The sequence below is a fragment of the Numida meleagris genome, chromosome 5 (genome assembly GCF_002078875.1).
Source record: "Numida meleagris isolate 19003 breed g44 Domestic line chromosome 5, NumMel1.0, whole genome shotgun sequence".
Lineage (NCBI taxonomy): Eukaryota > Metazoa > Chordata > Aves > Galliformes > Numididae > Numida > Numida meleagris.
This window is the reverse complement of record NC_034413.1, coordinates 34448972-34475647: the sequence shown is the minus strand read 5'-3', so window position 1 is coordinate 34475647 and position 26676 is coordinate 34448972. Positions and strand designations below refer to the sequence as shown.

At 42.1% G+C, this 26676-nt stretch overlaps 1 protein-coding gene across 1 annotated transcript in view; it reads right to left on the bottom strand.

Annotated features, from left to right (window-relative positions):
• NDUFA10 (NADH:ubiquinone oxidoreductase subunit A10) overlaps window positions 1-26258 on the bottom strand; it is a 43798-nt gene extending 17540 nt beyond the window's left edge. The window contains exons 1-8 of the mRNA XM_021398500.1: window positions 26098-26258; window positions 25662-25830; window positions 24132-24347; window positions 23238-23324; window positions 20875-20996; window positions 18277-18356; window positions 15537-15591; window positions 7279-7364 (exon numbers count right to left, since the gene is read on the bottom strand). Of these exons, the coding sequence (XP_021254175.1) occupies window positions 7279-7364; window positions 15537-15591; window positions 18277-18356; window positions 20875-20996; window positions 23238-23324; window positions 24132-24347; window positions 25662-25830; window positions 26098-26193 (911 nt within the window). The 5' untranslated portion in view covers window positions 26194-26258. The remainder of the gene's footprint in view (window positions 1-7278; window positions 7365-15536; window positions 15592-18276; window positions 18357-20874; window positions 20997-23237; window positions 23325-24131; window positions 24348-25661; window positions 25831-26097) is intronic.

The window sequence follows — 26676 nt, the reverse complement described above, 5'->3', positions numbered from 1 at the left end:
AACAAATTCACTGCTCACCAGGAAGCATTTACAGGCACCTATTAAGTTCCCTGAGCTTTCTTTCTCCCCCAGTACAAAAGTACCACTATTTACTGTTGTCAGGCACTTAACCATACCTTCTCAAAATATAATGCAGTAACACAACTACTCAGAGTGTGCTTTACCTACCCGTAAGATTATGTGACATTGCAACAGTTACCGAGAGCATGCAAGTGATTGTACAGTGCTAACACTACAGAAACATTAGATTTTAGCTCACCTTTACAATGGTCCAGAAACCTATTAGCTAGAGTTCTTCCCATGGTTACACGGGAGTCACACATGCAGCTATGCTATAGCAATAGGTAGCTCTGATCTCTTCTCCAAAAGCCTCTACATATACCTACTTTGCACATCATGCTCTGTGCAACATGCAGGAGGTGGCACTGAGGAACAAGGATGGATACGAACTTGCCCCTTCTCCAAGCAAGATTGTTTCCCTTAAAGGCAGTTCACAACAAGGACACACACTTTTTCAGGGCACTAGCAGAACTCTGATGGCACATGCGCATTAAGTGATGGCTAGTGACACAATACTCAGTATCAGAAAACCAAACCTTGTACCTAAAAGCATTCACTGGACTAAAAGGCTTAAAGCCAGCAACATAAAGATCCCAAGCTAAGTTCTCTGCTTATGTGTGGAACCTGAGAAATTGCAGGTGGATGCTAGTGGGAAAGAGAAAAGGCTCTCTTGCACACCTTGATATCAGCTTCAAATCCAAGACACAATAACTTCTTGGAGATAACTTGAGCGAGTGGCATTCCTTCCTCTGTTCTTCATGCCTGTATTACCTCAGCCAGGGCTCCTCATCTTCTACTGCAGCGGGTACGGCACAGCACACGGGAGAGTGCCAGAAAGTGCATATGGTGTGCTCACAGCTTTGCCCATGCTTGTGAGAGCACAGGAAAAAAGCACTCCTGACTCATGCCACGGGCACACAGGCTAGGTGGGAGAGATGGCCACAGGGGTCCTGCATCCAGATCCAACTGCCCTGACCTCCTCTGCTGATGCTCTCACCCAGCAAGCATGCAGGACAGCAACAGGCTGTGTCCCCTCGCTCTGTGCCTTTCCCTTCGTGCCATTTCCTCCTTGCTCACTTGCTCCAGACCTTCACAATGGCAGGGCAATGAGTTGCAGAGCTCCGTCAGACCAACAGACTCATTGGCTAGGCAGTGCCAGCATGCAGTGTCAAGGTGAACCGCGGCCACTCCCTGGTGAACAACAGGTACACATGATCACTGCCAGGAAAGAAAAACAAAGAGCTTTCCAAGAAAAGCAGGCCTGAAAGAGGCGAGAAGGTGCAATAACAATGCTTCCAACCCACCAAAAAGATGCTGCAAAGGGGAACTGACGAAGAAGAGTTGTTCCAGTGGAAGTCGAGGGACAAAAGGTGCTAAGGAAGCAGTTCTTAGTAGTGCCAGAAGTTTTATGATGGATGATTTATGAGATTTTTGGGGTCTTCATGACAGAAGAGTTATAAAAACAAGTTCAATACACCTCTTGTAATCACTTCAAGTACTCCTATTTGATATCAGACAGACGTATTCAGAATGGATGAGCCTTTCCTTTGCTAAAGGTGTGAAACAGAGCTGAAGAGTCGTTTTCCCTCGTTCATTCCCTTCTTTGCAAGATGCCATTTCATCAGAGCAAAACAAACAGAAAGGAAACTGAAGCCCAGTCCTGGGGTCTGCAACAGCTTTAAGTGCTTAAAGAAACATTAACACAACTTAAGAATTACCAATTACTGCTCATACAAGATACTTCAGTATCTTCAGATACTGCTGGCTTTTTGGAATGTCCCAGGGATTTCTGTTGTAATGCCAAACACAGTACCAGACAATTTACTACGCAGGGTATGTAGCGTAATAATCATAATTACTGAACAAAATGGAACATATGACAGTGGCAAATTATTTACTGGCTACATTGTTTACGGATGAAAATTGATCCCTTGTCATCAAGATAAAACAAATGTTGATACTCACCCCTTTTTAATGAAAGTAATGGTGGCTGAACAAGCTGAAGATTTATCCATAAAAATATGTTCTGCTACAGCAAACTCTGAAGGAGCAGCAGTAATGTAACAGATCTAATTAGGGACTTGTAAACAAGACAAGTCAAATGCAGTGTTTCCCTCACCTGCTGGCAAATTAACACAGATGACAGTACCCCAACTACAACTCCTTGTTCGAAAACATTACTTACTCCAAAACATTATTTATTTTGCAATGCATACTTACAGTCACACAATTTTGCTGGGAAGGGCATAGACAAAAAAAACACTTGAGACAGTGCAGCACCAACATGGGAAATCCCTGGGACATTCCAAAAAGCCAGCAGAATGATTTCTGTTGGACTCAGAGGCTGGGAAGGGAGAGACGCAGAGAGCATTCTCTGGGAGAGCCCTCCAGCTTACATACACACACACACGTTATTAACCTTTTAGCAAGACATGTCTCAATCCCATGATCACATTGCTCTCTATTAGGGCAAGGGAGAGAGGACTTGAGGGCAAGGCAGGGAGATAAAAGATGCGTTTTGCAACTGATTTATATGGGTGCAGCTCTCTGGTCTGATTAGCTTGCTTACTATTTGCATTACCAAAGAAGTGAGAGACCCTGCTGGGGTTTGTCAGGCCCTATACATATGCAGTGGAAAAGCCATCCTCACATGCCCATCAATTCGCCTTTGCCCAGATGCAACAGTGTGAGCTGAAGGTGGGAGAGGTGAAAGCATCCCCACAACAGAGGAACACAACAGTAGCAGAGCCAAACTCTTGCTGCAGCCTAACAGGAACATGAGAGGGCAGCAGGTGCTGGTGTGTGTGATCTGTAGCCTATCTGGGTGCGCACTGCCATTAAAACTTCCTTCCAACAGGAGGAATTAATATGGGCACAGGGCATCTGAAAGCCTGTGCAAGTACCACAAGCTCTTTTGTACTTGGTGTTGGAAAAAAATGAGGAAATCATCAGCTCTAGCACTTGCTAACTAGCACCTGCGTTTGGCATCCGATGCTCCAGGATGCAGCTCCAACCCCGAAGGCAGCCTGTAACCTGTCTGACGCTGTCTCTGGCATGTTTCCATGAGTGTTGCTCATGCAAGCTCACATTTGCCCTGCACTTAAAGAGTTAATGGGAGAAAAACTGATGTCCAAACCTACACATTTTTACAAGAAGTTGGAAGGTGCTCATGATTTCCTGGACAGTTTTACTTTCATCAAGCCTCTGAACACAAAAACACTATCTTGACAATGTTATTCTGAAGGCAAGTGGTAGCAGTAAAACTCAAACCATATTAACATTTAAATTAGCAGTTTGTTGCATTGTGAGATCTCAGTAACACAGCCACACACTGCCAACAGAATAAGTGACTTCTTATTATCTGCAATGACAAGTCTTGTAAAGAAAACCCTCTCATCATCGCCCAGGGTTCAGTGAAAAATTAACTCCTCAGCAATGCTATTTATTCTCTTCTACAGTTACAAAGCGCAATTTTCATACAATATCTTAATACAGCACTCTTTGTGTGCTTTCTTTTAACTCCCTCCTACACTCGACAATTAACAATAATCTTTTCTTAATACCTGTACCAGTGTGAAGCTACAGAAAAAACAGTAACTTAAAAGCATTTTCTCCTTTCAAAGGAAATCTGATTTCCATAGCTTCACAGGATCTAAGCCACCAGATGTATCCTTTAATTACTACATACAGAAAATTCTTATGAGATTGTTTAAAGGGCATTCAAATCCTGACCTGTTTCTCTTAGATGCCACTCAAAGCTGCTCCTATGTGATCTACCTTCAGCCCTTGATAGAAGAGCCAGACAAAAGGCACAAGAGTATTGCTGATATTAGGAGGCAATTGAAGTAACAGCACAGACGAGTAAAAGAGATTTACAGGATTCTTCTTCACAGAATAAATCAATTTCACTCACTATTCCAGTGCCTGTATCACAATCAAGACTGAAACTCTACACTCAACAAGAGGAAGTGCAGGGCATGCTGGAGGCACCCAGGTGGGAGCAGCTCTGCAGGAACAGGCCTGGTGGGCACCAAGCTGTACATGGGCCAGCAGCGCACCCTTGTGACAAAGGCGGCTAATTGTGTCCTGAGTGCACTGAGCGAAATATAGGCAGCAGGTTGAGGGAGGGGATCCTTCCCCTCTGCTCAGCACTGGTGAGGCCACACCTGGAGTGCTGGGTCCAGTTTTGCCCACCAGGACAAGAGAGACCTAGGCATACTGTAGGGAGTCCAGCCAAGACACTGAAAGGATCAGAGCACCTCTCCTATGAGGAAAAGCAATAAGAGTACTAGGACTGTGCAGCCTCAAGAAGAGGCGGCTCAGAGGGATTTCATCAACATATTAAAAAAAAAAAAAAAAACACACTAAAGAGAGGTTACAGAGGTTGTGAAGTCTCCTCCTTGGAGATCTCCATAAGCCCCCTGCTCTGGGTGTCCCTGTTGAAGCAGGAGTTATGCCAGAGTGACCCAGAGGTCCCTTCTACAACCTCAGCCCTTCTGTAATTCTATGAAATTCAGAGACAAGCATTCAATTTTTTTTTAAATACCTGCATTTCTACCAACCTGTGAGAGAACCTGAAACTAACATGACTGTATAATTGTTAAGCTTTGTTTTAAAATGCAGCAACTATATTGAACTTGCTACCTGTACATGCAGTCTGATGATGAAGAAATTCTGCAGAATGAGAAGCTTATCTCACTTCAGTCAAGGCTAAACCTATTAATACTCTTCCAAGTTTAGATATTTTTTTTAATGTGGGATTATCCAGGGAACATTTTGTTCATCAACATGACTTAAGAGTGGCAGTCCTGGTGCTTCATCTGTAATGCATGTACACTCACTTGCTTACATGCATGTCAATGATTTGATCCACACCCCTTCAAGTTTAGAGGGCAAGCTCTCTCTTCAGCATTGCTCTGTGGACACATGCAACCTTACCAAGAACACTTCACAACTAAATTGGAATAGAGATCATCATGGAATACTTGCAAAGAATTACTTTAATCAAATTTGATTTTATTTCAGCAAGAAGCTTTCCACTGTCTGATTTTGATTTCTTCACACCCAATTAAATAGACATCTTTAAGAAAAAAAACCACCACTACCCTTGTACTGCTACATGTTACAAGTCTCCTAGTTATCACAGAGAACAAAGGAAAAAACTGCAATGCCCCATTCTGCGAATTAAGATTAAAGCTCCAATTTAGGATATTTTTGGAGGGAGTCAGGCAAAAGGAGCAAAAAAAGCAGTTATTTTCCACAGTCTTCCAAGTTTGGCTGTTTCCTTTTTACCATACACAGTTCAGCCAGCTTCTTGACTGCTGTAATGATATTTAAAAGCAGACAGCTGTAGGAAAACACTTGGACACAGGGTCACCCCAACAGTCGGCAAAGGGAAAAGACGAACCCCCGCCCGCCCGCGTGGGAAGCAGCAACTCAGTATGAGTTCAAACAGCTCCATTTTATTAGGGCAGCAGCCCTCTCTTATATAGCACACTTGTTTACAAGCCAGGTGCCCCACACATATCAAAACAAGATAGGTGTCCCACAAACATCAAAAGTGTCTCACAAGAAAGTGTCTCAAAACGATATCATTTCTCAGGCTATTTTGGAGCACAGCACCTGCTGTTAATTAAAGCACTACAAGCAGTAAATTCCACACATACACAGCTTACTTCTTATCTAAGGTCATACCGTAAATCTTTGAGAAAAGTCAGCTACGCGCTACCAGGCGTGCAATGTTTCCCAACAGACAGCTAAAAAACTACTTTTAGAAAAACACCCTAAACACAGCCAATCTAAACAGCACCACACCTAAATCTTGCTACAAGGTTGCTCTGTCAAGCTCCCTTGAAGAATGTCATGCTGCCAGAACAGCAGAGACACCACCACGTCAACTGAAGAAATGCTGTTTTAAAACTGCATGCCTGTCTGTACACAGTGCTTAGCCGCGAAAAGAAGTGCTCGCAAAATACATTTCCAGTAGTAAGAACCATGGGTCACAGTACTTGGGAAATGCCTGGAGAAACTGGCCGCTAATGGCCCGGACATATGTGCTGATTGCTAAGTAAGGAACTGTCTAGATGGCTAGGCCCAAAGAGTTGCTGTGAGCAGAGAGAAATGCAGTTGGTAGTCAGTCACAACTAATATTCCCTTGGCAATGATCCTGATGACGGAATCAAGTGAATCCTCAACAAGTTTGAATACACCAAGTTGCAAGAGCATTGATCTGCCTGACAGCAGGAATGCTCTGCAGAGTGACGTGCATAGGCTGATCAATGGACTGAGTCCAACTGCATGTCATCCAACAAGGCTAAATGCTGGGTGCTGCACTTTGGTCACAACAACCTCATACAGCAGTATAGGCTTGGAAAGAGTGGCTGGAAAGTTGCCCAACAGAAAAGGATCTGAGGGTGCTGACAGTCACCTGAATGAGCCAGCAGCACAGCCAGGTGGCCAAGAAGGCCAACAGCACCCTGGTTTGCATCAGAAATAGTGTGAACAGCAGCACTAGGGAAGTGAGAAGCCCAGAGAAGAGAAGGCTGTGAGGTGACCTGAAAGCAGCCTTCCAGTATCTAAAGGGGAGCTACAGGAAAGAAGGGGACAGATTCTTTAGCGCGGTCTGTGGTGACAGAACAAGAGGAAATGGTTTCAAGCTCAAAGACAGGAGATTTAGGTTAGATATAAGGGAAAAATCTTTTACAGTGAGGGCAGTGAGGCACTGGAACAGGCTGCCCAGTGATGTGGTTGAAGGCCTGTCCCTGGTGACTTTCAAGGCAAGGCTGGATCAGGTCCTGGGCAACCTGATCCAGCTGTGGTGTCCCAGTTCATTGCAGGGGAGTTGAACTAGATGGCTTACAGAGGTTCCCTCCAACTCTAAGGATTTGATGATTCTATGACTGTCCTCTTGTATACAGCATTGGTGAGATAACACCTTGAATATTATGTTCTGTTTTAGGCCTCTTGTTACAAGGATGGGATAAAATGGGATCCATTTGTCTGAAGTCTCTCTTCTAATTACTTCTTAGCAACAACAGAACTCCACACACATTTTACAACAGCAAGCGACAGCATTACAAAAGTCTACTGTCACTGCTGACTTGACAAAAAAACAAAGCATAGTGCAAATATAAACATACCTTAAAAAAAGTCAAGGCTTTAACAATTCCCAGAAATCCAGTGCTAAACAATATTCTGGGATTGGGATACCATACTTACAAAAGTCTCAAATGATGAAAAGAAACATCATCTTGTTCCAGCCATGGGCCTTTGTCAAATTTCAAGTATTCAATGTCTTCAATTACCTGAAATCAGAGGAAAAATTAAATTAACAGGTGGCCTGATGAGAATGTCATCAAAGCAGCCCCCTCCAGTCAATGAAATAATCAACATATACTCTTAAGTCATGCAGTAAAAAGGTTTCCCTGGTAAAACCCAGTATTAACAACATGGACGTTTTAAGTTAACGTATGATCTCTCAGTCACATTTCTGGAGGTAGCAGCACTGCTGTAAGTACTGGACAGACACACAGTGGCCAGCACTATAGTTCCTGCTGGTCTAAGTCTTGGCCGGGATTAAGAAGGCTGAAAGGTGCTGTGTTTCCAAGTTCTTACACCATTTATGACTCTCTTCTTCAACCTGTTGTTGAGACTGAAAGGGAAAAAAAAGCACAAGCTCACTCCAAAGGCAAAATGAAGAGAGAATGAAAAGGAGTCTAAATTTAACCCTTTCTGGTCCAAGCAAAACACATTATGCTTTGTGCTACATAGGAAGCTTGTTTTCTTTCAAAAAGGCAAAGTAGTCTATAAACTGAGAAAAGTTGAAGAGCGACTGTTCCTTGATGTTGCTGGGCACGGTTCACAAGACAGAAATTAGGCCACACACTCCAGGGTGGAATAGGGTGTCTCTTGAAGTAGCAGTAGAAGTCCAAAGATTCTGGATTTGATCAGATGTGAAAACCTACCCATGCACACATGCATCCAGAGCAGAAAGAAAGGGCAAAAGTCTCTCTTTGACACCAAGAACCATTCAAACAACTAACACCTCAACAAATCACCCCGCTAGCATCCCCAGAACTTCCAATCTCATATTTGAGCTTCATTTACAATCTTGTTCCATCAGAAAATAGATCTTTGCTGGTCCATTGAGCAATTGTTTAACACAAGCCTGAGGTTATCACACATGACCTACTTGCTACAAAGGAAACCCAAGCCAGTGTCAGGACAACGCACTTAAGACAAAACCTAGGAGCAACTTGGGAAAGAATAGATCATGGCAACTCCCACCACTTCACAGATGTCTCTTGCAGAAAGGATAAAGCTATTGAGGTCAGGACTTGAAATCCTCATGACACATTGCAGATCCACAGACAACAAAGCAAGCAGATGCCAGTAATAAGACGATAAAATAATGAATAAAGAAAAACTTTTATTCTTTACTGTATGTTAAATCCATAGTAATCTATTCCCTGCAATCACAGTGAATATTAAATCCCATTTATTACCACCTGAAGGGTAATAAAAACACGCTACTACAAAGGAGTCACAACTAAAAAGGTCCACTCTGGCAGTATTACATTTTTATGGTAAGAAGTAGCAGCTTAGAGATAGGAGTAACTGAACTATCATTTACCTGAGGCCTTTATACTTGCTAAAGACCAAACTAGCTGACTAAAGACTTTAAAAATATGGTTATCATGTGACAGCATCAAAGTATATTTAAAATTACAAGATGCTGTTTAACCATTTTTCATCTCTCACAAATAAGCAAGTTAAGTGAGATAGCATAGCTAAGAGCAAGGGAAACCTACTTTTTATATTACGAAATAAAGCAGATGACAAATCCACCTGTTGATAGAAAAATGTTTCAAGCCTCAAAAACGCTGCAGAAAACTGCACCACAGACATCTAGAAGAGTTTTCAAAATTATACTTGGAAACTGTTTGATCCTACCAAACTGCTTGACACAGTAAGATCACCATTTTTACAAATGAAAAAGATGAATGTTGTTAGTTCAAATGTCCATTATTCTTAATTTAAAAGTTAAACTTCCAACATACTTCCCATCAGATACGCAAAAGCAATTACTTCCCTACCCCACAGCAGAGCTTTGCAGACACCCCACTACGGCTGATGACAGAACTAATAGAGCTGCTGACAAAAGGGCTTAGACCATGTTGAGTGGAAAAAAGAAATTAGTACCCAAATTAGTTTTGCACACTTATTACCATGTCAGAAATCTTCACCAGCAGCTCATCAATAATGGTATCAGCCCTCCTCCTCCAACCAGGCTAGAAGAACAGCTTTTTAATTCACAAGGAATGTATCAGTACCTCCTGGGAATTAGTAGCAAATAAATGATTTAAATCTGACCAAGCAGCACAACATGTAATAACGGACAGGAGAGATCAGGTCTTAATATACCGCAGAGCACAGTAGGATTTAGAAAAAACGGTTTTCAATAACAAGACTCCTTTCCATAATCTTTGCAATTAAGCCAATACAAACGCCTCACAATTTCTAAGCTGGTTTTCATGGTGATCTGTCGAGTTAAGTTGTTAGAAGAACTCCAGCGAGAGCACAAGGCAACACTGTTATGGGACAAAGGATGATCTGTCAGTCTTCCCCTCAGGTTTCTCTTTAAGCAAAATGCAAGGAGCAATGTAGGATCCAACCCTAGGAGCTCCAGCTCCAGCTTGCAAGAAGCAGCCCGACCCACATACAGAAGCTGCAACCAAGAACTTCATGCCATCTAGCTTGGAAGCCTTGCAATTCCGCACTGTCAAAGGACATGGTACAGAGCTGGTCTGCAAGTAGCCTACCACCTACATAATTTTATCCAGTTTACACAAGGTGGGGTCACTGAATAAAATCAATACATAATACAAAACACTATTTACAAGTACAGAGGAATTTGAACAGTTTCAGTCCTGCCTGCAAGTTATAACCCTTTTACATCCACTCTTTTTAAAAAGGGGGAAATAAAACAAAAATCTTTTTTTTTTTTATTTAAAAAGCCAACATTTTACTGTTTTATTCTCATGTAAACGTAGTTTGAAATACCCTAACCAAGTTCATTTGAGCACTTACAAATCCTTTAACTGTTAAAACCAACATTACTTACAATACAGAGCCCCAAATGATCTTTTTAAAAGACACTTCAGAAATAGAAGTTTTTTCTACGTTGTACATGTTTTCTATAAGCAATTCAAAAGCTATTAAATTATATAGTCATACAAAATTAAGTTCCCAAATTGCACAGTAAAGAATTTGTAGATGGAAGCTGGCTAACAGTTAAACATCACCCTCTATTAGCAGGATAAGGCTGCATACACACAAACACCCTTCAAGACAAAACCAATTCCCTCCTGTTATCTCTTATTTCCAAATTTCAGACATTTCATTTCAAAGGTAAACTGAATGCAAACAGAAGGGAACAAATGTTACTCTTTCAAGTGGAAAAAAATCCTAGTTTCTGTAACTAATATCTAACAATGAAAATATGATACCATCTCGTACTTGGATTTCAATAATCCTTCCTCTGGTCCAGATTTGTATGACTAAATTAAGGAAATGATCATCAGTGTGCACTCTCATTACGCCCAGTGATGACACAAGATTGCTGAGCTTGGTAGACTTGACTTGAGCAATAAGAGCTTTAGACAGACTTTAAACTGATTTATAGGATTAAAATAAAACCTCTAGCAATGGCTTTTCTAGGAAATCTAGGGAGGAAACAAATTGCTTTCTTCTAACCACTTCAAAACATGCTCAGAAAGAACGGAAGAAAACAAGCTGAGGAACCCTGTCTACCTCAGCTCTCATTTCTTCCAACACACACTTCCACCATTCCTTGAAACACAGCTCTCAACTCTTATTATCCTTTCTGATATCCTGAAAAACTAACAATAATTACTCAACTTTCTCATCTATATGCTGACCTCTTCTTTTTCATTCATTTCAGCTTTTTCCTGTCTCTCTAATTTCGTTCCTCAAAAAATAATTTAAAAATGTCAGCACTAAGAAGAAATAGGAATGTTTACTCCCTTCAGTCATTTTCTCTCCCTGAAAACAATGCAGAAGAGTTCACATCAGAACTGTCCACCTGTAATGATCACAGGTGGCTATCTGCTTAAGTAAAGTTGAATCTCAGAACAAAGGCAAAGAAAGGCCTTCGGTATTTAAAACTTATAAAAATATTCAATTTTTAGAAACTTCTCTTTTTGCAATACTCTAAAAACAGCTATTTGATATGACTAATGGAGCTTCAAGAACTTTAGGAACAGCGAAGTCCTTACCAATATTTCCAGCTTTACAAAAACCTTATGCACAGGAACACGAGGCTATTAGGTGCATACTACTGTAATGCACATTCACAAGTAGAATCTACTTTGCACTTCCAAAGAAAGTTCGCCTTTAGAGAGTAAAGTTTACTGCAGGATCCAACTGAACAGAATCACTGACTCCAACTGCATGAACTACACTTAAAGAGCCAGGAGATTTTCCATCCAATTGCTCATAGGATTAAGCTTTGCCATCTGGCTCAAGGAGGAAAAAATGCAAGTCAGCAACAATAACATTACACTTCTTTCTGAAAAAAAAAAAAAGTAATGCTATCACTGTATATGCTCCAGCATGGGTGAGTATGAGTGTCAAAGCTCTATCAACTGAACAGAGTGACAGCAGAGCCCCTTTGACAGAAGTCAAGCCTAACTTGCTGTTGTGTATGGACCTAACAAAAAGCGTCAATTACTACACCTCATTTCACAGCTGTAGCCTGACCACAGCAGCATACCATACTTACTGCCCTATGGGAGCTATCACTCCCAACCATTACTAGTTCTCTCTGAAAACCTGAAAACACACATTTCAGGATCTCCAAGTTTCAATGCTGCTGCGGTGAGTCTTCCACAGCTGTGGAGGACTGATCCCAGCTGGCAGCTCAGCCGCCACCCAGCTGCTCGCTGCTCCACAGTGGGATGTGAAGTGGGGGAGCAAGAGAATTGGAAGGACAAAAGCAAGAAAGATTATTAAGTCAAGACAAAAACAGTTTAATAAACAAAAAGGAAGGGAAAAAGCAGAAACAAACAAACAATGAGTGAGGCAGAGGCAATCACTCACCAGTTCACAACAGTAGACTGATGCCCAGTTAGTCCTCAAGTAAAAGCCACTTTGGAACTCCCTCCATGGCAGAATGTGATGTTACATGGTACAGAATATCCCTTTGGTCAGTTTGGGCCAGCTGTCACAGCTGGAATGAAAAATTACTTCATCCCAGCTGGACCAGTACCTCCCTAGGTGAACAGTGCAGAAGCAGGTTACCTCCTGCAACACTTTCAAAATGTTCAAATATGCTCAGAATGGGCAGCAAGCAGTCAGACACCTCCCTTGCTACAAATGCCAAGACTGGCAGTAACAATCTTAATTAAACCTTACAAGAAGGGGTCAAGGACAACAGAAAGGGCTTCTTCAAATACACTGCAGATAAAACTAACACTAGAGGCAATGGAGGCCCACTGATGAATGAGGTGGGTGTCCTGGTGACAGAAGATGCAGAGACAGTGAAGTTACTAAATGCCTTCTTTGTCTCTGTCTATACTACTGGAGGCTGTCCTGTGGAGCCCGGTACCCCCGAGGCCCCAGAGAAAGTGAAGACCAAGGAGGAGTTTGCCTCAGTTGATGAGGTCTGGGTTAGGAACCAGTTAAGCAGTATGACCACGGGTCCTGATGGGATGCACCCACAGGTGCTGAGTGAGCTGGTGGAAGTCATTGCTAGGCCGCTCTCCATTATCTTTAGCAAGTCGTGGGGAACAGGAGAGGACTGGAGGAAAGCAAATGTCACTCCAGTCTTCAAAAAGGGCAAGGAGGAGGAGCCAGGTAAATACAGACCAGTCAGCCTCACCTCCATCCCTGGAAAGCTGATGGAACAACATATCCTTGGCGCTGTCTCTAGGCATATCAAGGATAAGTGGGTCACTAGGGGCAGTCATCATGGCTTCACCAAGGGGAAGTCATACTTAACCAACCTGATAGCCTTTTATGAAGGCCTAACCAGGTGGATAAATGATGGTGAAGCAGTGGATGTAGTCTATCTTGATTTTAGTAAAACATCTGACACCATCTCCCACAGCATCCTCACAGCTAAACTGAGAAAGTGTGGTCTGGACAATCAGGTAGTGAGGTGGACTGTGAACCGGCTGAAGGAAAGAAGCCAGAGTTGTGGTCAATGGGACAGAGTCTCGTTGGAGGCCTACATCTAGTGGAGTCCCTCAAGGGTCGGTACTGGGACCACCACTGTTCAATATATTCATCAACAACTTGGATGAGGGAATAGAGTGCACTGTCAGCAAGTTTGTTGATGACACAAAACTGGAAGGAGCGGCTGACAAGCCAGAAGGCTGTGCTGCCATCCAGCAAGACCTAGGCAGGCTGGAGAGAAATTTAACGAAATGTAACAAGGGCAAGCATAGAGTCTTGCATCTGGGCAAGAACAACCCCAGGTACCACTACAGGCTGGGGACTGACCTGTTGGAGAGTAGCGTAGGGGAAAGGGACCTGGGGGTTCTGGTGGACAGAAGGATGACCATGAGCCAGTACTGTGCCATTGTGGCCAAGAAGGCCAGTGGCATCCTGGGATGTATTAGGAGCGGTGGGGTTAGTAGGTCGAGAGGGGTTCTCCTCCCCCTCTGCTCTGCCCTGGTGAGACTGCATCTGGAATATGGTGTCCCGTTCTGGGTCCCTCAGTTCAAGAACACAAAGATGATTAAGGGAGTGGAGCATCTCCCTGATGAGGAAAGGCTGAGGGAGCTGGGTCTCTTTAGCTTGGAGGAGACTGAGGGGTGACATCATTAATGTTTATGAATATGTAAAGGGTGAGTGTCAAGATGGAGGATGGAGCCAGGTTCTTCTCAGTGACATCCAATGACAGGACAAGGGGCAACAGGTTCAAGCTGGAACATAGGAGGTTCTAAATAGATAGGAGAAAAAAACTTCTTCACAGTGAGGGTAACAGAACACTGGAACAGGCTGCCCAGAGAGGTTGTGGGGTCTCCTCCTCTGGAGACATTCAAAACTCATCTGGACACATTCCTGTGTGACCTAATCTAGGTGTTCCTGCACTGGCAGGGGGATTGGACTATATGATCTTTTGAGGTCCCTTCCAATCCTTGACATTCTGTGATTCTGTAATCTTTTAGTTAATCACTGACTTGGAGGCTCTAAGGTATGTCCCATGGCAAGACAGAATTGACCCCACAAAGCTACAAACAAACCTCTGCATAAAGATGGCCTGTTATCTGCTGAAGGAATGCCCTGACACACTGCAGGTGGTAGACAGGTGCAGATACACTGAAGGAAAGGTTGTTTCACTTCTGCATCTGGATCTCAACACTATCCTTTCTTTCCTCTTGGAGGAACTGGTAGTAAGAAAGATGCACCAGAGCTTTCAAAGAAGAAACAGAGGATAGAGTCAGTGTGACATAACAGAAAAAAGAATTTAAGTGCAGCTGAGACCCTTATTGCTACTACAAAGTGCAAATGAACTTTGAGGGATTCACTTCCATCCCAGAAAATGAAAAATATCCACTACAAATCTGTACAGAATTACATAAAGCCTACCACTGTTTTCAGAGGGGGTGGCAGCAACAGAGAAAAGTTCAAAATTAAGAAGAAAGAGGTTTCTATTATCCTACTATTGATTTTTCACAAGCAAGAAAGTTTGTTGAAATAAGGCAAGTGTTAATGTGTCAGGCAAAACACTTTGGAGAAGACGATACAGTACAGACACCACATGCTAGTCAATACAGATGAATAACCCAGGGTTACAAGCTTTCTAACAGTTCAAGTTGTTTGCGATAAGCCAATAATGATCAGCTCCGAGAAAACAACAACTATTTTACTGCAAAGGAACCTGTGTACCAATCTGGATCATAAGAAGTTGTTTAGCAGCAAAAGCCAACAGAAACAGACCTTATACTGGTAGAAAGAGTCTCAGCTGGCTGCTGGATGTGACTCACCTCTTGGTTAACGCCTTTAGTTCCCAAATTAAGCTATGCAGAACCTTCCCTGTCCCACCAGCAACAACACTTCAAAGAGGGATAATAACCAAAGAGCCAAATACTGTACAGCCTAGAGACTCAGGAAATGCTGTTTCCACTGCCTCGGGATTTGTTTGGAAAAACAAACCAGATTTGGAAACACTCGGCGTAAGTTAAACTAGCAAAAAGATTCTTTTAAAGAAAAAAACATTAGTTGTAATCATACAGAGGAATTTGCTTGCTCAGACAGACAGGTATATTGGCAAAGGGGATGGGGGGGTAGGATGTACGCTTTCCTGACAAAAACACTCATAGTGTAGTCTCAGCCCAGAACACTGACATAGCAGCAAGCACTAATTGAATTAAGTAGCTAACTAAGTTTATTATCTAGGATAAGGTGTTTTCTTTATGTTTCCTTTTTTGAAGCAGCAAACTCTTTACCTTCTCCACATCCTCTGCGTCACTTGCTGTGTACTGCAGAATTTCACTGGTCTCACTGCAATGAAAAAAAAGTTGAACTCACAGGATACAACTGCTTTTAACATCTTCTCAGCTCTACATCAAAATGAAGCAGAAATGATGTTCAAAGGTACAAAAACAGAAGCAAAATCTTTTTTTTTTCCTCAGAGTACTTACAGAGTCTGCAATAGAATTCCTGTTAGATCTGTAAGATGTTTCTTTCCTGACATAAAATTGCTTTTAAGTGCAAACCTGTAGTAGTTTTAGTTCAATAAGGAAAGAAAAATAGAAATATCCCACCTATGAATTTGTTTCCATTTCGCTGATGTTACCAGGGCAACTATCCACAACTGCCCAATCTACTTGACATCTTAAAACTGTTTAACCCAAAGCTTCAGCAGACCTGAATTTTACAATGTGTACATTAACACTTGTGGGTAAGTTTTAAGAAAATAGTAAATAACGACAAATGCATTAAGTCTGAACTAACTGAACCAATGCAACAGAGGTAGCAGGATCTATGTGTAGAACAAAAAAACATTTAAAACAGGCAACAGGCTGTTTTCTTAATTGTACAGCAGCCTTCACAGAAAAGTCACTTCTAAGTTTAATCAGAATCGAGGCTGGCAATGTAAACAATGCTGCTAGAAGCAGGAGTACTAACAAAATAACAAAGCTGCAGCAGCTCAAACTGGTTCCTAGTCTGCATTACCATCTCTCAGTCAGAACAGCTCTGGCTAACAAAAAAAAGTTCCTTTATGAAGTGTCCTTTATTCCTATGAATCCCCAAACTCTTACACTGTCAGCCATTCAGTTGGCGCTCCCAACAGTGGGACTGTTTAAAGAGGTTTTTTTCCAACTTGGGGGGAAAAAAAGCAGAAAGCCTCACACAACTCCTCAGTTGCAGAAAGCATAACACAAGTAGCCTGCTTTAAAGGGAGCTGCTGAGATGGTGTAGGACACATACACACACCTTCAGTTTCAATGGTCACAAATCAGAAGGGAGGCCATGCTTCAGCTGGCTGCATTAACAATGCAGATCAAATCACTTGATACTCTGCAGATGATCAGGGCTTTCATTATGTGAAAACAGCTGCTCAGAGGAAGCAGTACTGGATATGAAAGATAGCATCAGTAATCTGAGGCAGTGGGCCAGAAAAGAAAGTCAAACAAAAGACAAAAGCTGTCTGTTCATAATCACCAAGAACCTGCCACATAGCACCTGGCTCACATATCACTTAATTAAAAATATATATATAATAGCCAAATATTCACTCTAAGATCCAAGTATCAGGAAATCCAGTATTACTTAGTCTGTCTACAGACTAAGGCATGATCATCATTTAGTGCACCACTCAGCAAGTTAGCAAGCAAATAGTTAAAGACAGTTGAAGCCTGTGTGCATCTATGCAATACGCAAGTCATCAGCAAGGTCCAGAGATAGGCACAGATGAAGTTTCACACGTTCAGAGCTCCTCCCACCAAGGGGATGGAGACCTCTCTCTTCAGGCCTGAGCATGCAGATTGATGTGACAAGCCATTGTGAGCCTGGGCACTGATGAGGATGCCAAGTAGAGGGTGTTTGCTTAACAAGTGTACTGACCACATACAGGCAAATGGGAAAGAGTTGAAATCACAGCAGGACCAGCTAGGCTAGGTTTAGCCTTGCTGAACAACACAGTGTATTTCTGAGGCTAGATTTGATCCAAAGAATAAGCAGCATTTTCCTCCTTGCCAGTAAATTCAAACCAATTCTGCCCTCAGGGTGATGACAGTCCCACTGTTACCCACCCTTCCTCCCTACCACTTCCTTCTGGCAGATGTTAACCTGTGGAGGATGCACTCAGAGGCAGCTAACCATACACTGCACCAACAGTTTCTGCCCCTTTATATTAAGTTATCCACTTCAATTGCTGATAGCACAATTATACTGATTTACCAAGGGAGCTGGAGCAAGAAAGCAACAAGGAAGCAAGCAAGCTACAGTATTCCTGAAGATTTCCTTTGACTTAAATAAATGAAATTCAATGAATGAAATTAACTAAATGAAAGTCAACTTCACGAACAAAACAAATCTTGCATGAGTAGAGATTATTTTGATGTAAAGCAGGACTGACTCTGTGACCTTTAACAGCTTTTTTTTCCTGAAAGTCATTTGTTCAGAAGAGACCAAGATTGCTCATGCTCACATGTTTTTATCCTTGTAGGACAATTTGATTTTTGATAGAGCTATTTCTTAAGAATTGGGACAGCCGGCAAACTACTATAGTCTCAAGTTCACAGTTCACACATTCTCACCTCCCAGCTACAGAAAGCCTAGGGAGTTCAAAGACAAGCACTTCAGCCTCTAAAGGTGGGTAGCAGTGCAGTGTTTAACAGTACCAACAAAGTCCCAAGCGCGGCATACAACAGATCAGGGCTCATTAGCTCCACTAACAAAATCCCAAGAATTTATTATTGTACAACATTCCTCCCACTCTGCTCCTAAAAACACTTCACTTTTAATATTCCAACATTGTAATAAGTAACTATACACAAGGATACATAGTCATTATACCATGGATACAATTCCACATAATTAGGGCATCACATCATAGTACATAGCAGAAGGAGGATTATCTCACATGGCATGGTTTTATTTGCTTCTATTTGCAGAGATTTTAGGATTGTTACACATTTTTTACTCAAAGACTGAATGGACAGATCAGTTTGGTTTGCTAACCTGATTTCTGGTAAGAAGGTTTTCTTATAAGCATCTTCAATGTTCTGGAGGTACGCAGCAGAAACCTTTTTCTCATATGGCTAAAAATAAAGAGAAAACAGGAGAATAACATTGTAAAGTGTATTTCATTTTCCCCATTGGCACAGAAGCCTATGCAGAAGTTGGTCCTTCACCATCTATCAAGAGTTCACTCTTGCATTAGCAGCTATTCAGTGAACCACACTTGAGTTTCAAGAATTAAGACATTCAGAGTGTTTACAGTTTCTTAAACACCTAGAGTTCCCCAAGGAATGAGTCACAGACTGGAGTAATCACTGCTTTACACCTGCTACCTCCATGGTTTTAATCATTAGACATGAGCAAGATTCTTCTGATGCGATAGTGAATCTAGTAAATAAAGGGAAAGACAGGCTCAACAGAATGGTGTAAAAGCAAAACAAAAAGCTTTCTTACAATTTATTTCAGTTTATGGGAATTCTCATTTTTCCTGAGCTTGCATGAACCAAACAACAGTCTCAAAACTTAACTTTTCAAGCATTGATTAAATTTAGTTACCTGCATAATCAAAGAAGTTATAAATTATCATCTAAAAGAGAGGAATGTCTGAATCTGCCTTTCCAGCAAGAGGGCCAATGTTAACGCATTTCTCAATGGTTGCATGGGCAACCATTCTCTTCCCTATCTTCTTTCAGGATTTAAAGGATATCCTATAGATGTTAGACAGTTCACCACAAGCCTTATCTCCTATGCAGCATACCTTAACGTCATGTTTGCAAAATAACAGGAATTTCTCTCATTTAGCATGTGTTCCTTTAATTCAATCCTAAAATCAAATTACGATTCCTGCCACTATTCAAGTAGGAAACACACATCCAAGATGCCCACCATGCTAGAAGGCCCTGCACCTCTGCTAGCTGGGCCCGCTGGAGGGCTTTCCTTTTTCAAATGCTCTGCAACAACTGTGCTCAATACCAATCTCAAACACTCCATCCACCATGAACCTGAAGTTCCATCTCCAAACAAGCCCTACAATGCCCAGCAGAGTCACTGCCCTAAGGAAGTTCTGTTATACCAGCAATTCCTGCCAGATTGTCTCAAAAGTGCCACTGACATTTTTGCTCACAGGGGCAAAGAATGTGCAGGTTCCCACAATACAATAAGTTTCTATTTCTGTAACTGAAGTTGCTAAAACAAAGAAATCTATAGTTTTCTCACACAAGAGTGCCTTGTTCATTAAGGAGTAGAGGCGTATTTAGTCAGTGTCCAAACTGCTGGAGGGCAGAAAAGGAGCCACTTGAGCAGGAGGCAAAGCCATTCAGGCCACACAGATCACAAAGCAGCAAGGGCAGCCTTCCACTTACAGCTCTGAAGTCACTTCCCCTTGGCAATGATCAGCATCCCTCTTAAATGGGCAGGAAATGAAATACTACTGACTTAAACCCAGCATACCAACATACACACACTTGCTTCAAGAAGCAGATATCACCAAGCACTTAAGGGATCTGAGAATGTTTTTTGTAATAAATCAAAGCTTTCTTTTAATATATCAGGCTTTCCACAGATAAATACTTCACCTGAATACAGTTTCCTAAAGCCTTTGAATAAGGTATAAGATAAACATCATTAACCCTCATAATGGGTCTGAGAACAGTTACAAGCACGTGTCCAAATATTACAAGGGGTGAAGGAAAAAAGCCAAACCAAACGTATTTAATCATTACACAAAAATATACTACCATTTTTCTGATAAAAGACAACTTCAATAACCTGGTAATCTAATATACTGATGAGTGACAGGTAATTTTAATAGGTAATGCTAAAGACCTGAGGTTACTGTTATTTTCAACAATAGCATCTATCCAATACCATGAATTTAAAAAGCAGCTTGAAGATAGGAGTTACCACAGTTCCAGAGGGTTTGGAAAATTAACTGCCAAAGATCAACAATACATAAAAATCACCTGTTACAACCCCAGATCAGGTAGAAGTTGCACTACTGACAAGAAGCAACTGTACTCCCTTGCAGCTCTCCTTAAAATTGACCAGAAAGCTCCCTGGATTTAGTTATCTCATGAAAGACCTATAAAAGCTACCTAGAAGTTTAAAACTGGCAGTTTTGTTGTGTTAACATCAAAGCACGAAGCTTTGATAACTTGCCTAATTTCAGGAAGCTAATTGAACTTGCTGGTCATCCCTACTTGAACTGACAAGCAACTAGTGTCAACAAAGGTCTGAAACAGCAGTCACCTGGGGAAGCTGGAGAAGGGGCTTCTGGCACTCAGGAAGCACAGACCTTAGAGCAAGGAGCATGTTATCTGAATGCTGCTCCCAAAACAGAAGTCAGCCTTCCTAGCTGCTAAGAGCTGATTGATTTCATAGAAGTGAAAGCATACTGAATTAGTAAAAAATTTGATTTTTTTAGAGCAAATGTATCAGAATACCCACACAGTCACCACCAACACATAGTTGTTACAACTGAGAGCACTAAAAGTTTCTCAGGCACAGAATTCTGCAGCAAATCCAGAGGGATTCACACACACAAGGGCATGATTACAACACATATTAGAAAGGTGTGATAGTGTTAAGAGAGAAAATTACCTCTCCTTTCTCTTGAAGCCTCTTCTGGACATCTGGGACAGGTACATCTAAATAAATGACCAAGTGAGGCGGCAGGAATTCACAAATGCTGATCTCTTTGATCTCCTTGTAGTGATCAACACCTGCATAAAAAAAAAGAGAAAATATGAGAGCTAAAGGCAGCAGAACTTAATCCAAATGAGGAACAAGTGCAAAGGAACAGCATGAGAATTATAACGCATCATTTATTGAGCGTTTTTCCTGCCTTTGCTAAACACATTCTATTACCAAATAAATCATATATCCCCTACTATTTTATTTGCAGTTTCCTCTTCATGGTAGATAAACCAGGCTTAAGGGTAGGCTTTTCCACAACCAGATTCTTCTACCACATCAACATCTTAAAAAGCATTCTTTGGGTAATAGTTTGGTGATTAGGAACCTATAGAGGTTCAGGGGAAGCATTTATTCAATACTTAGGTGGCATTAATAGCACAGGTTCCATTTAACCTAGCTGAAGCGTGAGCCTCCCTCAGTAAAGCCCATTGGCTCAGCTAAAAACAGTGGCAGGCATTCGAACTCAAATCGTCTGTGAAAAAAATTTTAAGCCTACCATTCTTGTCATCACAGTAAAAAGCTGTCAACAGCTTCAAGGTGTTTGCAGTTTAAGGATTCTGATGCAACTGGTCATTTGTTGACTAGATTTTATGTTAAATTATAGATCGCTGGGCTTTGCTTGCAAATTAATAAGACAAAGTTCATTATAACCAGCCCTCATTAAGCAAAAAGCTGCAATTTACAGCATGTGTTTAAAAAAAAAAAGAAGTAACAAAACATGTCCTAAATCTAAGCCAAAATGGACAAGAAACACAAGGTAGTCCGGGAAACAGGGAAACGAGTACCTTTAACTCAGGAGCAGCCAGAACGCCAGATTTGCTATGCAATGGCAGAAATAAGAGTTTCAATTGCATTTTACTTAGCAGTCAGCTGAAGATTCAGTTTTATTACTATTTTCTACACTTCAAACTTGTATGTAGTTGCCCAAGTTCAGCATCCATAACCTAGAGCTACAGAATTGTTGCGGTTGCAAGGACTATGTGCAGACTAGCTGGTTCATTCACTCTGCTGAGAGCAGTGCTACTGAGAGCAGGTGGCTCAGGACTGCGTTCAGTTTGATTCTGAGCATCTTCAACATGGAGCTGCCATAGCCAGTGCAATCTGGGGGACTTGACTAGTTTTCACTGATGTTGCTGAACTTCTTGTACATCCATTTGTGCTGTTTGCCTCTTGTCCTCTCACTAAATGCCACAGAGAAAAGACTGGTTCCATCTCTGTATTCTTCCCCCATCGAGTATTTACACTTATCCCCTCAAAGCCTTCTCCAGGCAGAAATAAAAACATCCCAGCTCTCAGCCTTTCTTCATGTCATGCACTAGCCTCTTGATGACCTTCTTCAGGGCCTTTTTCCGGACTCACTCCAGCAAGTCCACATCTGTCTGTCTTCAAGAGGGAGCTTAGAATTGGTCACAAAACTCCAGACGTGGTGATCACCCCCTGTGATCTGCTGACAATACTCTTCATGCAGCATCCAGGATGTTGGTAGCCTTCTTTTCCACAAAGGTACATTGCCTGCTCATGTTCATGCTGGTGTCCACCAAAAGCTTCAGGTCCTCCTCCACAAAACTACATCCCAGACACTTGGCTCCAGTCAAGATAAACAACATCCAAAGCTCTTCCCTCATCCACTGAGCTAGCTTTCTACATGGAGCTGACTATTATGTGATTAAGCACAATTTCTCCATCATAAAACCATAACAACTATTCACAATCATCTTTACATCCTTAATATGTTTGAAAATGGTTTCCAGGAGGAACGGCTCCATTAGCTTTCTACAGATGGAGCTGAGGCTGACCGGTCCTCCTCCTTACCCTTCTTGAAGGCAAGAAAGGCACTTGCATTCTTTGAAATTCAAAAGGAAACTGGCAGTCTAAGGCAAGTAGGCCAAGTCCTGGTAATCCATGATTTACCTCCCACCTAATGCTGCAAGATCAAGGTCTGCTCGAAGGACATCTTGCCCTCATAAACATGCTCACACACTTTACAAGGGAGGCTCTCTCTAACTGACAAGACACAAGTAAGCAATACACAGAATATATAAGTAGAACTGAGGCCCTGAAGAAAGATTAGGAAGTCTTCACGGACTGAGATTGGTCCTCAATGAAAAAAAGACCAAGGTGCCAAGTACCTCACGAACAACAGCAAATATTTATGTAGTCAGTCTTCCAAGCAGGCTTTTTTTTTTTTTTTTTTTTTTAAAATACTAAGCTATCACACTCTGGCTGAGATTATGACAAAATAACTTCCCTTCATGCAAGTAACTTACATCGTTTGTGGATATAGCCCTGTTTAAACATTGCATCCAAAAACACAAAGTCACTGTAGGGAGAGCGCTCCATCACCACACCTTGGCCTGCAATTGAAAATAGATTCCAGTAATGAAGGACTAAGAAAGACTCTTGGCAGCAGCATTCAAAATTACAGACAGCACTGTTCTCACAATTTTCTGAAAGCTTGCCTAAGAGGTTTTAAATAAAACGAAAGAGCAAGAGCTTTTTCTTCACACAAACCTAGACGCTTTTGCTAAATACGCCTATTTAACCCATATATACTCACACTGTGCCTAGCACTACAGCAACTAAGGATTACTATATTTAAGCAGCACATTTACTCTGTGTTTGAGACACTTTCTGGTACTCACATTTTTTCATCTTTTTTTGGAAAACACTTCTATTAAAGCACAAGCAACAGGTAAATCAGTGTTGACTGAGAAAAGCTCTTTGCACCAGAAGACACTCAGAAATTAATTGTTACAATCACCATCACAAAGCAGTACTTAGTGAAATCAAAATGACTGAATAAAAAATGTCATCAGGAAATATGTCTAGGAAGTTTTAAAAAGGCTACAGAACTCTCAGCTATGTTGGCATGTTTAAGATGGTCTTTTTTATATGGATCAACCAATTAAAACTAATGAAACTGGTAAATAGTATGCCTTTCCTTCATTAGAAACAGTATGAGTCACTGTCCTAATACAAAATACACGAGGCATTTTTCTAAATGGGCTATACACCCACACTCACTAAAAAGGTCTTAATTTCAAAACGCAGATTCTAGCAAAACATTTAGAAACACATGAAGGACAGAATTTTCACTCCAGTTAACATACATATAAATATATTATACATACAAATAAAACGTATTCAGTGTGAAATCTAACCTGTGACCAGCAGATGCTCCAGTGCATCAGCATACTGTAAAACGCGGTTACCAAACAGCCAAGCTTGCAGCCTGTAAGAGTGTCCATCAGGGCATTTTGGATCATTGTAAAATCTCTCTAGGTTACAGAAACCATTAAATCTCTCATCCAGCAGTGTTCCGTTTCCTGTGATTCTGTCTTGATAATGGATATCTGCTTCTGGGAAATATTTCATTCCTGACAAAAAAGGAAGAAGCTCAAAAGAGAACACCAATCAGAACAGTAAGTTGTACTTGTTTACAATAAGCATCACCTATTCAGCTCATTTACATATGAAGGTCTACTCTAGATAATACCTGAACACAGCACACAAGGCCCTCTGGCCTATCACCTTGCAGACAGTTGACAAAACTCAACTATAAGGTTTTATTACTCCACCTCTATGATGAGAGTTGAGCATTTGTTTTAGGCAGAACTTTTATCATACCAGTTCTCCACTCACCTGGATGCTCTGAACACACCACAGAAAACACCACCCAAAAACCTCTTAAGGTGCTCAGTGACTTCATGACATCTGGGAGTTCAGTGAGTAAACTAACCTCATAGGAACCAAAAGTTAATTTACAGTGACCTGACAGTGTCTCTGCCACCTCACGCCTCACCAGCACTTTACCTGTATCAATACACTCTTAATATTAACTGTGACGCTAATAATTTACCTAATAATTTGCTAGCCAATAATTGATGTTTTGGTTAACTTCTTTTATACAGGAATCACAATGACACTGTTAAATTCCAGAAAATATTAGAATCATAGACTCGTAGAATCACAGAATCACCACGGTTGGAAAAGATCTCAGAGATCATCCCGTCCAACCATCCACCTACTGTCAATATTTCCCCACAAAACCATGTCCCTCAGTACAACATCTAAACATTTATTGAATGCCTCCAGAGACAATGACTCAGCCATCTTCCTGGGCAGCCCATTCCAGTGCCTGACCACTCTTTCAGAGAAGAAACTGTTCCTAACATCCAATCTGAATCTCCCCTGGTACAACTTGAGGCCATCACCTCTGTCCTACTGTTAGTTACACGACAGAAGAGGCTGACCCCCACCTCACCACAACCTCCTTTCAGAAAGCTGTAGAGATCAGTAAGATCTCCCCTGAACCTCCTCTTTTCCAGACTGAACAATCTCAGTTCGCTCAGCTGCTCCCCATCAGACTTGTGCTCCAGACCCTTCAGAGCTTCACTGCCCTTCTCTGGGCACACTCTGGGGCCTCAGTGTCTTTCTTGCAGTGAGGGGCCCAACACTGAACACAGCTCTGAGGTGCGGCCTCACCAGCGCTGAGTACAGAGGGACAATCACCTCCTGCGCCTGCTGGCTGCACTAGTGCTGATAGAAGCCAGGATGCCACTGGCCCTCTTGGCCACCTGTGCACACTGCTGGCTCACAGTCGGCCAGCTGTCAGCCAACACGCCCAGGTCTGTTTCATCCACACAGTCTTCCAGCCATTCTGCCCTATTATAGAGAAAATAAAGCCATACCTAACTTTTCCGCTATTTGCTGTGCCAGCTTGCCCTTCCCAGACGACAGGTTTCCCTCCACTGTGAAGATTTTACTGTATTCGGTGAATTTTTTAGAGGCTCTCTCTCCCAGCATGTAAGCCAGCCAGCCATACTGCAATGCGTGCTGGGAGCTAATGTGAACGCTTGCCTGAAAGACAACACAGTAACACGATTAAAAGACGACAGCATTCTTAGACAAACTGGGCATATTTTTCAAAGACACACAGGCACATCTCACACGGGACACCACCGTACAGCAAAGCCCCTACGCGACCTCTTTATTTTCACTTGATAGCTTCGTGCATCCCACCCTCAAGAGGCCGCACCACGGTGCTGAAGGTCACTTCCCCCTCCCTTCCCTTCTTCTGTCCTCTCTGCCCCCACGAGGCTCCGCCGCCCCCGGGCTCCCACTCACCACCGGCAGGACGGCGCTCCGCAGGCGGCCGCGGGCAGCAGAAGAGATAGCGGCGGCGGCGGCGGCAGGACCCAAGCGAACCCACCACAAGGACATGGCGGCGCCGAGAGAGATGGATCGCTGCTGGCGCGGAAAAATGACGTCACGGCGGGCGAGAGACGCCGGCTACGCACCGCTTCGGGGCTTTGAAGGAGTAGCTCTCAAGGGAGCGTTAGTCAGGGTGTTTTGGACACGTTCGTTGTCAGCTTGGAAAGAAAACCCAAGGTCCATGTATCCTTAGCTGAACTGCCTTCATGATAGCACTGAAACTCACACCCGTAGGTGAAAACACTCCTGCCCGTGTGAAGACCCTTCCCCTGCATGTGTGGGAGTGAAAGTTTAGAGTCAGCAGTTACCAAAATCCTTTAAGGAAAATATTAAAAATTAAAATGTTTTGTTATTTGTATGTTAATGGTACTGTATATGTTACAAGGGCTGTTCCGAAAGTAATGCCTCCAGTTTTATAGCCCACAACATAATAAAAGAGTTGGTGGTGCAGCACTAGAGGTTGAGCCTTCTCATCAGTATTCCATTACATGT